At 40.1% G+C, this 16,965-nt stretch overlaps 1 protein-coding gene across 1 annotated transcript; it reads left to right on the top strand.

Moving 5' to 3' along the window:
• Positions 1 to 15,227: 15,227 nt before the first annotated feature.
• On the top strand, positions 15,228 to 16,631 carry LOC120776938. Its single transcript, XM_040108014.1, has one exon. The coding sequence runs from the start codon at positions 15,228 to 15,230 to the stop codon at positions 16,629 to 16,631; it is 1,404 nt and encodes a 467-aa protein (XP_039963948.1).
• Positions 16,632 to 16,965: the final 334 nt, after the last annotated feature.

The following is a 16,965-nucleotide window of genomic DNA, read 5'->3' as shown; positions in this document are numbered from 1 at the left end:
TTTAGACCAAGTATTCTCTAGATGGCTAAAAAGCTTCCATTTGAAGGCGAGCTAAAGTGTGTAGGTGAAACATACCTGCCCAGGGTTGTGCGGTGGGTTTGGGACCGCCATGTAAAAAACATTCTCAATGAAAAAAAAAACAGACTCGGATAAGTGGTCCCTCTCTTGATGAAGATACCTGCAAACGTGTTAAGGATTACGATTTAAAGGCACGCCCCTGGAATGTCCGGTCACTTAGTTGAGAAGGTACCGCAATGTCAGCCTTGAAATCCAATGCAGAGTAAATCTTGCCAACTGGTGATACTTCGGACTGAGTAGACAATTGAGAAGTAAAGTCCTCTCTTGACGAACAGAGAAAAAACTCTATAAGTCGCTCATTCTTCCCCTGCTATATGGTGCAGAGGCATGGACGATGACAACATCTGATGAGTCGGCAGTACTCGCCGGGAAAAGCAGAGGAAGAGGGAGATCTCGATTCCGTTGAAAAGTCCAGGTCGAGAAGAAAGGCTTGAAGTTTCCAATTGACGCCAAACAGCGGGAAGGAAGAACAATTGACACGCTGTTGTAAACTCGGCTAGAACCGCGTAAGCGATGTCTACGCCAATAAAGAAGAAGAATTGACTAGATTTTCTGAAAATAAATTTGGTCACCAGCTCGGAATTCAAAAGTCACTGAGTTTGACTAACTGCCTTCGTAGAACACATATCCGATGAAAATCTAGTTGACTCTCTATTATAGCGCTGTTAGGTACAGAGGTTACGCGCCAATGTGAGGAACTAAACATGACAAAGCCGGCAACAAAATAGGTGAATCCGTACGTGACCGTGTCTGCTGGTGGATTTCGTTGTGTGTCAAGCTGCTCGAATGCGTAAATGTTTAAATTAAATTTATTACAGACAAGTAGATTCTAGCCATTTCATCCTAGAACGTACACACACACACACAGGCATACTAATGATTACAAATAAAGCGGCAAACAATAGGCATACACGCACACACTCACACACAACAAATGTAATTTACTAATATCTATAAACGACACAATTCCGTTATTTGCGCACAGTTATGTGCATTTGTGAAGTGCTCGACTTACTGCTAGACACCTCTAAGTACTACTCGAACCTCTGTCTCTGCATGTGTGTGCGTGTGTGGACAAGTCGAGCCCATAAGTAGGCGCTGTTGTTGTTGTTGGCATTCTACAATACATAGTGCGCATAACATGGACTCATGCGACGAGTCCTTGATAAGATTGCGATAGGTTTGTGTGGCATGTTGTGTGTGTGTGCGCGTTGTTTATGTGTTGGAAATTATGAGTAACGTGTTGTAAACAGTTGGAAAATTGCAGGAAATCCTTATAAATTGGCAACAATTTTATTTACAACAACAGCTAGCTGGCAACAACAACAATGCTCGACAACAGCAAGCTCTGAAGTAAGGCTCAAACACGGCCTCAACAACAGAAACAGGATATCAGCAACACTGCTCAATGTGAATGGGTGCGTGTGTGCGTGTGTGGGTAGTTGCCATGCCACTTGGTTGCTATTGCGAGTGTTCATTATGTTTTGTTGTTGGTTTCGCACTGTTTATTCGTTGTTGTTCGTCGCATTCATGATAGCTGTTGTTGTTGCTGCTGGCTGCGGTGACGGTGGCGGCGTTGCTGCAGCAGTGGCTTCTTTGCTTGTCATTTGAAATGAGTGATGTCACAATAAAATATGGGAAATTGAATTATTATCAAATAAAATGAAAAATACGCACACACACATACGCCGTTAATTTGCATATACATACATATATGCGTCTGTATCTATGTGTGTGCGTGTGTGACAATATCGGCAAAATGGCAGATCATAAATTCAATAAATGACAAATGCAGCGGTCGTCGAAGGGTACAGAGGGCGGCGAGGGTGTGTGTCCTGCCGACGACAATGCTTTGCTGATAAACGGTACTCCCAATGTGTGTGTGTACGTGTGTGTGTAGTTGGCTGGTTCGCTTAAATGCATTATGAATCAATTGAGCAAATAAAGCATTGTCCACAGCATTTTGTAATCTGTAAATTCACAAACAAGCAAATACATATTTAAATGTGTTTATAGAAAAATGGGAGCAGAATCTATTTAGAAACCCTCAAAGCACTGCTGAATGACCAGCATCCTAATGAGTTTGCTCTGTGATTATAGATCTTATTTCCACAGACAGTGCCGTTATTCATTGAGTGACTTGTCTGTTCATTATTCATTGTCAAGACTTTAGTTTAGGAGGGTCTACTGAGTAGCGGGCCAAGAGGTTAATGCTGTGCTGGTCCTTTAAAATACCTGATTTTAGCTTTTAAACTCAGTCAACTTAAACACGCCCCTGAGCGGGTAAGTTTGTCAAGAATAATCTGACTTGACTTCAAAGGCGTTATCTAGGGAGTTACTACTACATTTTTATATGGACATATACTCTAAGGCTTTACTTGAATCTATATTCGCTCTAATATGACTTACTAAATCCTTCTCTTGATAACCATCACATCAATGGATTGGATGGTGTCATCGACTTCAGGTTTGATATTTGCACTTAGACTTATTTACTTTTTATCTAGTCAAAAGATAGAGACACTAACGCTGTATTTAGTCAGCTATTCAATGTTCACTGCTGGAAGCTTTCTTAATTAGACGCATGTGAAAAAATTCAAATTCTTCATCAAAATCAGTCTCAAGCAGGTTATTACTCATATACTGTTAAAATACTGAGAGGAACTGTGGATTCGGAGAGACAATCTAGCCGAGAGTTTCAATCAGCTTATTCGTGGATCTTCGTTGCTGATGATTGTATATGTGGACTAGACGGTCCGCTACGTCCACTATTATCTTTAGTGCTAGTCCAGCGACACATTTCCTTCCTTTGTGCTGCGATATATTTGAACTATATTGAAGTCTCTGAAGCATGTTTAACTCCATGGATTAGTAAAATTCTATGGAAAGTATATTGGGTAGTCGAAAAAGTCTTTTCGTATTTTGTCAATAGATTGTCGTTGCAGTCGTATATCTCCAGTGCTACCAATCACATTGTCTCGTACCATATAGTGTTGGAAAGGAGAGACTTAAAGCTTCATTTAACAAGAGAAAAAATTAAATTTGGAGAAGTTGAAAAAAAGTTACAGCAGTTCAAAAATTAGTGAAAATAATGAAGAAATTCGCTATATTTTGAAATTTTTGTAGTATAAACAAGGGAAGAATGCCACAAAAACCACCAATGAAATTTGCGTAGTTTATGGAGACGATGTTGTATCAGATCGTGTAGCAAACAATGGTTCGATTGCTTCCGTTCTGGAAATTTCGTTGTGAAACATGCACCTGGCTTTGGTCGATCTATCGGTGAAAAAGTCAATGAAATTATGGAAAAAGAACTGGCTCTAAAAAAAAGCCCGATGTTTGGGTACCACTTTCTGCGAAAAATCTAATGAACCGAATTAACACTTGTGTTTCTTTGCTGAAACGAAATAAAATCGCACCATTTCTGAAGCGAATGGTAAAAGGAGCTGAAAGGTGGCTCAAATTCGACAAAACTGTGCGAAAAAGATCATGGTCCAAACCTGGTGAAGCTCAACAAATCGTCGCAAAACCAGAATTGACGCCTTGAAAGGTTATGCTGAGTGTTTGGTGGGAAGGGAATCATCCACCATGAGCTGCTCCAACCTGGTCGAACGATTGATTCTATATTTAACTGTAACGAAAAATATGGCCAGAACTGATCAACAAAATGGACTTCGTCTTCCATCAGGACAACGCCAGACCACACACATCTTTAATGACTCGAAAAAAAGTAGGAGAGCTCGGCTGGGAAGTTTTGATGCATCCACCATATAGCCCTGACCATTCACCATCGGACTACCATTTGTTTCGGTCAATGCAGAACTCTCGTTATGAAGTAAAGTTGGCTTCAAGAGAAGCCTGTGAAAATTATTTGTCGCAGTTTTTGCCGAGAATCCAGAAAAGTTTCGCACTGTTGCAATAATGTCTCCAGCGGAAAATTGGCAAAAAGCGGTGGACCAAAATGGTACTTATTTGGTTCATTAAAGTTCATTATAACTATAAAATCCAATATAATAATAATTTTACAGACTGATGTCTATGCTTTAGGTTTCAGGGTGTCACTGATTTGAAATAATCATTCACCTCGCTATATGGAATATGCCTACAATTATTACAATATTTGTCGAGGCAAATTTTGTTCCATTGTTTGCTGCCATTTGATGGCCGCCAACAACAACAGTGCAGTCTACGCCAGTTAAGGGGATTTTTAAGTGAACCCTTTCAGCCACTTCGGCGATGCGACGGTGAAATACAAATCCAACGGTGATCTCTCACACATCACCCATAAAATGTTAACCACAAAATCAAAGCAACAACAGCTTTGCAACAAAAAATGCCAATACAGCGCTTCGTAAAGCAAAGCTAAGGAAATTGAGAAGCAGAGGTGGGGCGCGCAAAACAAGAAGATGAAATCGAGATATCTAAACATATTTGAGAAAGCGTATCTAAAGAAGCCAGCAAGAATTCCCGCAGCTCTGATTTTTCCTCTTCACGAGCTGAATGTTTGGGAAAACTACAAGACACTAGGATGTAACACACACACACGCGCGTACATACATATAAATTTGGTTGCACACAGATACGAAGCTGCTTGCTTGACTTGCCTGCTTGTGCGTCTCTTTGATTTAACGGATTTCAGGTCCCTGCATTGCCGCCCGCCCTCCTCAGCCGCCTGCAATCGGTGCCTGGGCGCTTTACAAGATTTTCAATTTGCCTTGCGGATGAGTTTGTGTACAAACATAAATATGCAGAGCGCAGAGAGGTGTGTGCATATGAATAATATTGATATGTAAATTTGCTTACGACAGACAGACAGACAGACGATTCTGTTGCTCAGCTGTGCGGAATTCGGCCTTAGGAAATACAGTATTTTTGCACATTTCCCATCCGCATTTCACACTTAAATATACAATTTTGAAATCGAATATATTTAAGCTGTCGCATTTGATTGGTTCAACGCCTTCGCCCGAAAATAAATTCATACAACTTACATCTGTTCGTGTGTGTGTGTATGTATGTGTCGGCATAGAGATTTTGTGTTATGAATATTTTCCAAAAAGTGAATAACTTTATTTGATAGATATACTGTTGCCTACACGCACACACACACGTATGCAAGTATGTAGGCTGCCATGAAGTGTTGCCTGATCGTCTTAGTTTCTGCTTGATTGCCAGTGATTTGATTTTGCAGATAACGCGTGTGTGTACATTCGCATTTGCCAGCATAACGGTACACGAAGTATAAACAAGTGCTTTAGCTTAGGAAATGTGAGTTTTGCTACTTGTTTCATAGTTTCGTTACAACATTTATATATTTCTTTTGGAATTTTAGAGCACTAAAACAAGCCCTGGTATAAGAAACATACAGATTTCCGGGCTTTAGTCGCATGATCCGACAAGTAAAAGTATCGGGTTGCTCGGGAGCTTACAGGCAGCTCTTCTTCCTCTTTATTGGCATAGGCTCCGCTTACGCAGTTATTGTCGACTTTACAACAGTGTGCCAGTTATTCTTCCTTTTCACTGTTTGACGCCAATTGGAGTTTCCAAGTGTTGCCAGGCCATTCTCCACCTGATCCAAAGGAGTGGAGGTCTTCCTCTTCCTCTGCTTTCCCTGGCGGGTACTGCGTCGAATACACTCAGCGCTGGGATGTTTTCATTCATTCTTGCGACTTAATCTTGCCAGCATAGCCGCTGACTCTTAATTCCCTGAACTATGTTAATGTCGTCGTATATCACATACAGCTCATCGTTTCATCAATTGCGTTATTCGCCATTGCCAATGTGCAAAGGACCATAAATCTTCCGCACAACTTTTCTCAAGAAAACTCGTAACGTCGACTCATCAGATGTTGTCAACGTCCATGCCTCTGCTCTAAATATCAGAACGGGGATGATTTGGTCTTTGTTTGGCGAGAAAGAACTTTATTTCTCAATATATACCAAGTATTTATGTAACAGAGAGTTCCTTAACCTCCTCAGAGTGAATATTTAATTACTGCGAGGTTAGGTTAGGCTGTAGGGTTGATTCAAAATCGAAGAATCTCACCTGGACAGATATTCGGGTGGATTATCACATCTTCATCGATCGACGTATCGTTTTGCGCTTACCAAAAACTTATTAAAACCTTGCTAGTTTCGTCAAAAATGTGTTTACTGAGATATTTCAATCTCCGTCTGGCAACAGCTGGGTAAAAGAAAAGGCTGAGGCTAAGTACAGATGGGACGTAAATCGATTGAACATTGTCCGGTTGGAACACCTTTAATTGTGGCGAGTTTGACAGTATTTGAGATGACCTCATTTGGTTCACTGTTGCTCGAAAAATTCTCTCAGGCGCACAAGTTCTGGTTGTTAATCATCGCCTACTAACGTTAGAGAACTGACTCGACTCAGTTCGACAGGATGAAATTGGGGAAAGGGAAGTCTATTATGGAAAAAACATGAAGCTGTAGCTAATGAAGTCACGCACGTCTTGACTTGGTTTGAGCGCACAGTCAGCGAGCTCAAAGCCAGTATAAACGATTGGCCGAGGAAGTGATTGTCACCTTTCTGAAGGAAGCTGCACTTCGGACACTCAGACGCTACTGTGGTCTGGTAAACTAAAACTAGAGTTGATGGAGAGCTCTCGACACAAAACAGCACCACATATTCTCCCCATAATCTCGATCCATTCGTGAAGAAGCACAATTGTTGTTGATAAAGACAAAACCTTAAACTCGAGAGCCGTGGGTGAGTTATGTTTGAAAATTAACAATATGAGGTCTTCCAAATAAAAGCTCGGTATACTTTTTGGTTTGGAGTAGTCTTTTATAATTACAAGGTACGTTCCACAGTAAACACAATTTTTTGAATCTAGCACCCCCTGGTAGTGCCATCTATATGTGGTGCGTTAGAATCAGCTATCTTCATGGATTGTCCAGTGAGAATTTCATGATATTTCATTGATTGGAAGTGAAGTTATTGCGTTTTAAGTGTCAGTATGTTTGTGTTTTCGGTGCGAAAGTGACCTTCCAACAAAGAGCCGACATTAAATTTTGTTTTAATTAAATTGGTGAAACTTTTACCAAAATGTTTCAATTGATGAAAAAAGTTTATGGCAAGGATTACCTATCCCGTAGTAGAGTGCACGAGTGGTTTCAACGTTTTCAAAGTGGTTGTGAGGACATACATAAATGACGATCAACAGTGGGCCAATCAAAATCCGTGATAACCGGAAATTCCATTCCATCGAAACTGTGTGTGAATTCATCAAAAATCAGCCGAAATCATAATTAAAATTCATGGAAATGGAATTGAACATCTCCAAGACATCAATTTATCGCATTTCGACCGAACATTTGGGCATACGAAAGATGTGTGCACAGTTTGTTCCCCACAAATTGACTGGTGATCAGATATTGCAAAATCCAACATTTGATTCGACACTTGTGACCGATTATTTGACCAAAAATCGCATTGTAACCATTAACCAATACACGTATTCACCTGATATGTCACCGTGAGACTTCTTCTTTTCGGAAAAGTGCATTTTCCCATGCAAGGAAAGCGTTATGCAGACGTTGAGGGGTCAGACCACGTCAAGTGGTCCATGAAAATTTCGAAAAATCTCCAATTGTGAAATTAGCAGTTCATTATATCCCGTGATATAAATGTTTGGTCAAAATTTTTATTTTTTTTTGTTAAAGTTATTGAAGGTTGAAATTTAGAGAACGATAAAATTGTAAAATTATTTTCTCATGAACTATTGGAGATAAATCGATGAAATTTTGTGAAGTCAAAGAAAAATGTTCGTGCTATATTATAAATATTTTTTCATGATCCATTTGTTTAAATAATAATATTTTGCCTAATTTTTTGTTAAACAATTGAAATTTTTTAAGTGTTCTTCACGCTAAAAAAAATTTGAAAGTATGTGACACAAGGCGGAAAATATTCAAATTTAATAATCTGCAAAAAACATTTTTGTTCATTGAAACCATTCCAAAGATATTGACTTTTTTGTCCTCCTCCCTCTCTTAACACGTATGGCACATCGATCGTTGCGCTTATGCTTTTCTTGCGGCACAGATGTCGGGAGCTTACGAGCGCACGGCGCAACGATCGATGCTCCATACGTTTTAAAAGAGGTAAAAGTGCTGTTTACTTTGGAAAGCACCTTGTATTCAACAATAAACATATGTCAGATACATTTTCTTATATTCCAACAACTTTTCGAATGCAAAGACCCACTTTTGAAGTTTACTTTTACAGACTAAAAGTGACTGCCGAAAATATTTTCTTCTTCAATATCAGCTTTTGTAATTCTTCATTCTGTCGGGCTAGCCGATACCTTGAGACAAAGCTTATATTTGAAACTGTAGAAAACTTAGTCACAAAAAATTGTTTATTTTGAAAATGCGCTCAAACCGATTTTTACTAAATAATCCAGTACCCAAATATTGCCAAAATATGCAATAAAATAAAGTCCATAAAATACATACACGCACATAAAATACACACACAAACATATGAACAAGTCTATGCCACCATAAATACTGTGCTTTAGATCGATTTTGTGGAGCGTATTGCTGACAGAAAACCGGAGAGGCACCAAAATGGAGACGCACCATACGCATATGTTCATATGTGTGTGCATGTGGTTGTATTTTTGCATCCCTGCAGCAGTTGAAGGGTTTCTGAAATTATCCGCTTAGATCACTCAACTAAAAAACTCAATTTGCATATTAATATTTCCAATGGGCGAGTGTGGGGCGATTTTTGGCCTATTTTTTGGGCGAGCACGAGCTTTCCACGTTTGAAATTCGGTTTTGTTTTCTATTTTCGTCTTCCGAATGCACACACATACCTACATACATAGATGATGAAATACCTAAGATCTGAGCTCACTTCGCCATAGTCGGAGAATGTTCGGCTTCGTTTGTTGGGGCTTGTCTTCCTTTGTGTGCCTGATTTTTGATGTGTCGAATGTTTCGCATTTTGCTTTTGTTTCAACGGCGCAACCATGTTGTTACTTGTGTGTGTGTGTATGTAGGTGAGCGTGCTTGTAAGTTTTTTTAGGAAACATGTGTTTTTCGTTATCCCCAAAGCAGTTTACGGCCGTACGTAATATACTCACAAACACTCACTTTTATATATTTACGAGTACTCCTATGATACGACTTGTGGGCGCTTACGTACAATGCCGGCAATCTTCCGAAATCACACACATTCACAAACTCAATTCGCTTGTTTACCTTATGAGCTTGTTGTACTGTTATTTAAGAGCTTCAAACGGTAAAATGATTTCTGGCACGCTTACATCAAACTGCTCTCGGCTGCCGGATTTTCGGTCTTCCCCGTTGGCTTATTCGCATGTATGTATGTATAGGGTGATCTATTTCGAGGTTCTTTGCTTTTTTAAAGAACAAAAAATACGTAGAAACTTCAAAATTTAATGGGGAACGTTATCATTCGAAAGACCACTTTGGCATTTATTCTTTGAAGATTATCTGTTTCAAATGTTGGCCGTGGCTACGTCTCAGGTGGTCCATCCGTTGAGTCCAATTTTCGATGACTCATTCGAGCATTTCGACTGGGTACTGGTGAATGACACGCGTGAAGTTTTGCTCCAAGGGGGTTTGTCCGCATAGACTTTAGATTTTACATATCCCCACAGGAAAACGTCTAACGATGTGATATCATATGATCACCGAAGTGTTCTTCTCAATAAATCCATTGATTGATATGATGTGTGGGTGAAGTGGCACCGTCTTGTTAAAACCAAATGACGCCGAAATCTCGCGCTTCAATTTCAGGCATAAAATAGTAGATTATGCCATTGACGGTTACGTTCTCACCGGCAACATTTTTGAAAAAATATGGACCGATGATTCCACCGGCCACACAAAACCGTTGTTTTTTCTGAATGAAATGGCAGCTCTTCAATCTTTTCAGGTAGCTCTTTGTCCCAAATTCTGCAGTTTTGCTTGTTCACAGAGCCAGAAGTGGGTCTCACCGCTGAACAAAATTTGTCTCGAAAGCGTCGGATCTTCTTGGAACTTTTTAAGAGCTTATAAAGCGTAGCGATGTCGCTTGGGAAGGTCGAGCGGCTTCAGTTCTTGAACGAGATGTATTTTGTACGCTTTCAATTTACCTGGGTGTTCCATACGTCAGTCCGAGTTGCTGCGAACGGCACCGAATCGACTCTCCACCGTCTTTATGTACACCCTCAGCTACGGCTGCTATATTTTCGACGTACTACCTGCGAGACGTGATCTATTCGGTAGGATATTATCCAAAAATAAATGCTGTTTCTCAAGATGGATGATGGTGTTGGGAATAGTAAGCTCAGTAGTCCGAATATGTTGAATATAATTTGAGCGAACCGTGCGAAGCACATTCTTTACAGAATATGAATTCTTCTAATAAAGTTGAACGATTTGTAAACGTTGTTCAGACGTAAGTCTTTACATGATGAAATGTCAAGTGATATTGAACAAAAATAACTTGACAGCTTGACGCCACTCGCACATGAACTGTCAAAAAAACCGATTGAAAAATGTACTCCTATTTGGATCACCCGTTAAAAAGGAAAGCCCCCAGAAACATTTTGGAAGCTAGATTTTTTGCACACACTCAGCCATACATACAAATGTACTTGTGTATTTCGATACAAGCTCTCACGTGTTCAAGTAGTTGAACAAATTTCATAAATTGCTTACATTCATTCGTGCGTCGCACACACATACACGTTCACCTATGCAGGTGGTCGTGTTGTCATAGCGGCAACGCTCACCCCATTCGCTTTGTATTAACCTGGTCTGCGTGACACATTACTCCTGTTTGTCTCTCGTGTTTGTATGCCTTTTTGATGAGCATAATATTGTGACATTATTGAGTGAATTTTGTCAATTGGGTTTTGTTGGCTTCGATACCAGCCACCCTCCTGGGGGAATGACATAAATAACACATGTATAACATGTGTTTCGCTTTAGTTGCTCAGTTATTTCATAAAATTAATTCAATATTTTTCATAAGCTCATGAAATGATGGATTTGGAAAGTTTGTATATGACAATAATAAAAAAAAAGTTTGAATAGAATTTGAATGTAGAAGCGGAGTTTGCATCGAAAAAGATCCAATGCACCGAGAGTAATACCCCTGAAGGTGCGTTAGCGGTAGTTATCACCTGAACACACATTTGGAGTCAGTCGGATATGATCCTTCTGCTGCTGGTATTAGTTCATCTGTTTTTTTTTTTAAAGGAAGACTTAAAAGATCTTCCATAACACGATTTCTTCGGATGACCATTTGCTTGAATCGTTTTTTACACTCCTCGTAGCATCAGCTGCCTTAAACCTAATTTTCCAATTAAGTTCTCAATTTAGTCAAAAACTTAGACACATTAATTTATTGTGGGATCCTAAAGTACGGCATTAGTGGGTGATTCGTAAAATTTAAAATTGTTTACTGTAAATCTAAGAAGATTACAAGCTCTGGGTCAAAAGGAAGATGTAAAATGGTCGCGGTAGTAAGTGAGAGAGTTTCACCTACATACATATATTCAATATTGAAACCAAATAAAAAACGGTGCGTGTTTAGATGGAGTGTAGAACTGAAGGAGCCGAGGAGTCAAACTTCAAAAAAGAGAATTGAATTCGAACTTCTTTTTATACAGAAACTATTTTTCTACTAGAAAAGTACGAACAATTATAAATGACGAAGTACTCTATATAACAACGAGGGGTTTCGGTGAAGTGAGTTATACTGTTCAAATGCTTGAAGATTTTTCACAGCGTCACACGCACCACTATAGGGCATTTTTAACACGTACGGCTCTTGAATATAAGGAATACACTTTTGGAGCATTCCTGGTCATTTTTGGTGCATTCTATTCTGAACAGTCTCCAGTCAATAGGTTTTGATCCTGCTATACAACGCTGGATCACAAGTCTTCTGACCTCTAGACGGATAAAAGCAGAATGGAACGACGCTAAAATGACCAAGGTACTCCCCAATGTGGAGTGCTCTCTCCGCTTCTATGGACATTAGTGGTGAATAAACTGCTAAGGAACTTGTGTCTACAGACCATTAGCGGTGTTATGCGGTATTATCGCAAGCGGGTCTGGGGTTGGTCACGGAGAAAACGGATCGATCTGCTTTTGTTCACAAGAAAGCACAAAATTCCCCAATGGAGATTTCCTTATATAAACGGACGCAACTCTCCGCACCAAGTATCTTGGAGTAGTTATTGTTAGACTAATTCTGCTATACGTTGCAGTAGTTTGGTGGACAGCCGAAAAGAAATTCACCTACCGGAAGTATTGGAAATAGTTCAGAGGTTCATTGCGCTGTGCATAACGGGAGCTTTAAGAACAATTCCAACGGTCGCCTCTGAACTGGTAGTAAACCTGCCACCTATAGACATCTTCAGGAAAAATTACATATAGAACCTTCGTACATTGCTCGGTGGGTAATGGCGATTGGGCAAACATTGACTACTTGATCCCACTTTTCAATGGAGAAGAAGGTTCAAAGTAAACATTGGAAAAGATGCCTGGCGTAAAGCTATGTTAGATACGCGCAAACCTTTAAAAATCTATACGGATGGCTCGAAAAAGACCATGGAATTGTTGCGGGAATATACGGTCCAGAGTTAGGCATAAGGCAACCTTTTACGTTGCCGGATCACGGCAGTACATTTCAAACTGCTATTGCCAAAGCCGCGGAGCTAGCCTCTAATGCACCTGCAGGCAAATCCAGAGTCATTATCTACGTGGATAGTTAAGCAGTTATCAAGGCAGAAAGTCTGGAAAGTGTTACCAGAAGTAAGCAACTTCACTTTTACTGGGTGCTAGTCCAAAAGGGCTTCGAGGGGAATGAAATAGTGAACGAGATTGCTGTGCGGCTAACATCCGAAACGGTGATCAATATTGGGAAATAAACATTGTCTATACGACGATCTCGAAGCAGGGTAAAGAAAGTCCCGATGGAACGAGCCACCTGGGAGCAAAACTACAAAAGTCATGTGATCATTAGATCGAAAGTACACAAAATTCCTATTAGCACTAGAAGAGCTTGCAAGAACATGCTGGGAATACTAACTGGTCACTGTCTGGTGGAGACACACGCCCGCTGGATGGGGCTGACAGATCGGAAATGTTTGGAGCAGGGCACCGGGGAAACAATGGAGCTTCTCTTGTGTAGTTGTCCCGCATTGGCAAAACTACGCTGTAAACATCTGGGATCTCCACGGTATGTTACACTGGAGGAGGTGTCGATAGTGAGACCGCAGGCTCTGTTGAAATTCGCGTCAAGCAGTGGCATCCTAAACGATGACTATTCTTGGACATAGCAACTGAACCAAATTTGATATCGCAAAGGACCAAACTGGTCTATCTGTGGCTTACTGGCCTACCAGATTAACCTAACCTAACACGTATGAGCTAAAATTATAGGCTTAGATGGAATCCAAATCACGGGGTTAATACGATTTATTCGTTTCGTTAGCTTTGCAGCTGCTCTTTGTCATGCAGTCAAACCAACATTCTGCGTTGTGGAACTACGCTCCACTAGCCACTACACCACCGCGGCCAAAGTTTGCTGCTCCTCTCAGAAACATTGATAATGCCATTAAAAAGTGTTGTGCATCGTAAAAGCCTTCGTTTATTTCAGACATTATAATTCTGTTGACAGCTCCATAACTGCCATATTAATGTGTATGTATGTTTGTCAGTATATGTGAGATGGATTCTCTGGCACTAAATTCACACTAGAAAGTTCTGCTTAATAAAGCATAACATAAACCACTTGAGCAAAAGAGTTGAAATTGAGCAATTAAACTTAGAATTTACTCACAACCATTAAATTTAGACGCACTTAAGCTGTTCTAGTATGAATGTAGAACAACAAAAAATCACTTTCGAAAAATTAAATACTACATTGCTCAGTTGAGCCAGCCAGAGACCTTAATTTCCGACTGTAAAGAACTTTGCTAAGACAATAAAACACAACACAAACAACTTTAATACAAATGCATGGATGTAGGTTGGCATGCCGTGTGGTACTGGTACTGGCGCTTTCGTAAAATTGACCATATGTACATATGTATGTATGTAGACGCGCTCATATGTAGTATATGTTGCTGTGAACGACTCACTATTGGTTTATTATGCCAAATGTTTGACGTTTGCGGTAACAACCGTCTTGGCGCGCGAAAATCCGTTAAACTCAAAGTACCCAATAGGGAATGTTGGCGTTGCTTTAGATTGGTTAAGAGCAGCAATGGTGAGCAAAATTTAAAAATTTTTACTAAAAGTAAAAAATATATTTAGTTAGAGAAATCGGGTTTGAATTTGCCCGCTCTCTATCCCATCATACACAAAATCTTGCAAATGAGCTTTAGATGTATACATATATTACAAATATTTCCGGGGGGAACATCAAAACATCTCAAAAGTCGTCTTCGTTGCAATTTTTAGACGTATCTGAAGTCTTAAAACTGTAAGTATGCCACTTAAGTCCCTCACAGTTGGTGCATTCTTTAGTTTCTCCCGTTCGGAAACTGAAGAATGCCTGTCAACTTGTGTTTATTATTCAAAATTTCGAACGGACGTAGTAAACTGCATTACGAACAATAATATAACAATAACGAAATCATAAATGACTCCCAAATTTTCCTAGAGGGCACACTTTTTTTGTTGAAAATAGTGAAACAACATTAAAACATGTTGTAACTCAACACAAAAATATTTGTAAGAATAATTTCACTTTTAAATGTGCGTCTCAGCTGGCCCAGACACAAACAGGTAGAACGATCGGCGAACCGGGAGCGTCCAGTAGTTAGTTAGTGACCAGCAGTTGTGGTCATAAAGTAACAAGCCAGCAGTAAAGTGGCATACATACACACATCTTCGCATACACTTTGGATGCAGTGGCAAAAGTGACAAGCGAACATTTAAATTCAGTCCAATTTCGGCGGCGAACCGCAAAAGTAACAGTGGAAGGCAGTAGTAAGAAAACAGTTAGCCGCCTAACTGAAACAAATTGAAGTGTTAAAGAGTCTCGGAAAAGTTGAGCTGCGTTAAGTGCTCTTCAACAAATTGGCACAAAAAAGTTTTCGAATAATTCGACAAAGTTTGCTGTGAACTTGAGAGTAGTCGAGTATTTAAGGATGTCGTTGAAGGATTTCATAACGCTGCTGTGCATTTTGTCGTTGGGCGGTGTGTACGGGGTGACGGAGGAAGTAGTAAATTTACATGATTTACAAGTTAAGACGACGGCCGGGTGTGACGTTGATGTCCCAGTCAAGGATTTAAGTAATATTCACGAAAATAAGTTATTGGAAAAACCTAAAGAGAACAGCACAGAACACAAAAACGAAGAGGCGTCTACTTTGCGGGTTTCAAACACGGAACTGAGCGGTAGTGGAAACAGCAATTTAACTGAGAGTGAACCGTCGTCCGTGCATGCACGCAAACTACCCAACTTGGGCATCAAGTCAAAGCGGCCGGCAACGCTTTTCGCGCCCGAGTCGAAGCCTTTCAATATACTCAGTCAACTGCAATTGGATGAAGTACGTGATGCGCAAGAGCAGCTTCTGCTCAATCCGGCAAAATTGAAAGCAGGGAAGAAATTGAAAAAGAAGAAAAAGAAGAAGAAAAAGAAAAAGAAGAACAAGAAGAAACCGATCGGTGAGGACGCTACAATTTTCTATACACAGCTCACTACAAAGCGACCACATTATTATTACACGATTACAACCACCAAGGTGCCGAAGAAGATCAAGTATATCGTGCGCAAAAAGAACACGCTAAAAAAGAAAAAGAAGGAATATCTCAATCACTTGAAGCATGTGCTCTACCCTTTCATCAAGTTTATCGCCTTCTTTACGGTACTCAATCCATTCACATTGAAAGTTTTCCTCTTTGCGCTCATTTCGCCAGTTGTCTTTGGGTTTCTAGGTTTTATGGCGCTTAGCTTCATGATAAAACCGGGACTGCATCTGCTTTTCGATGTGAAAAAGCGCGTAGACATCATCAAGCGAAAGAAATGGCGTGAGAAAAAGCGCCGCGAACATTGGCTCCACGGTCGTCGGCCGATCACCATCCACAAGCACTACTATAAGAATGTGGTTGTGCCAAAACCACACAAACCGCACCCGCCACCGCATATATTGTCGCATCCACCTTCGCATATATTATCACATCCACCACCGCCAAGTTGGCCCGATTGGATGCGTTCGGATCAAATTAATTTCAAACCAAAACCACAGATTCAAAGCCCACCGAAAGGGATCATTCGGAATACACACCACGAACGTCTTAGACCGACAAACCTACAGTTTAATCCGATATTACCCGAGGTTGAAGATGAAATTGAGGATTGGCCTTATGGATCAACACCATTCGGTGGAAGACCACCGCCGAAAGTTGAACACGCATCAATCCAGTTTAAACGCCCACGACCAAAGTTGCGACATCGCAATCACTTTGTTCCGCCACGTTATGAAAAGACACACGACGATTCACTTTCTCAAGGCTCGTCTGCAGGTTTTGAGGACGCTCCCTTTCTGTAGGCTTTATTTTATAATAATAACCACTAATTTAGATATAACAGTTAGGTATCTAAAATAAAAGACTGCTAAAATATATTCACTGGTCTCCTTACTATTTCAAAGAAAGTGTCAATGATGAAGAATTGTGGAGGTTTAAGTCTCGAAGTTTTGTTCGGTTCAAGCCATAGTTCTGTTTATTTTCATGTCTGTCTTCCTCGATTTTTATACTCTCGCAACAAAGTTGCTAAGGAGAGTATTAAGTTTTGTTCACATAACGGTTGTTTGTAAGTCCTAAAACTAAAAGAGTTAGATATAGGGTTATATATACCAAAGTGATCAGGGTGACGAGTAGAGT

Source organism: Bactrocera tryoni, chromosome 5 (assembly GCF_016617805.1).
Source record: "Bactrocera tryoni isolate S06 chromosome 5, CSIRO_BtryS06_freeze2, whole genome shotgun sequence".
NCBI classification, from domain to species: domain Eukaryota; kingdom Metazoa; phylum Arthropoda; class Insecta; order Diptera; family Tephritidae; genus Bactrocera; species Bactrocera tryoni.
The sequence above is the reverse complement of the archived record's forward strand: the minus strand, read 5'-3'. Positions and strand labels throughout refer to the sequence as shown.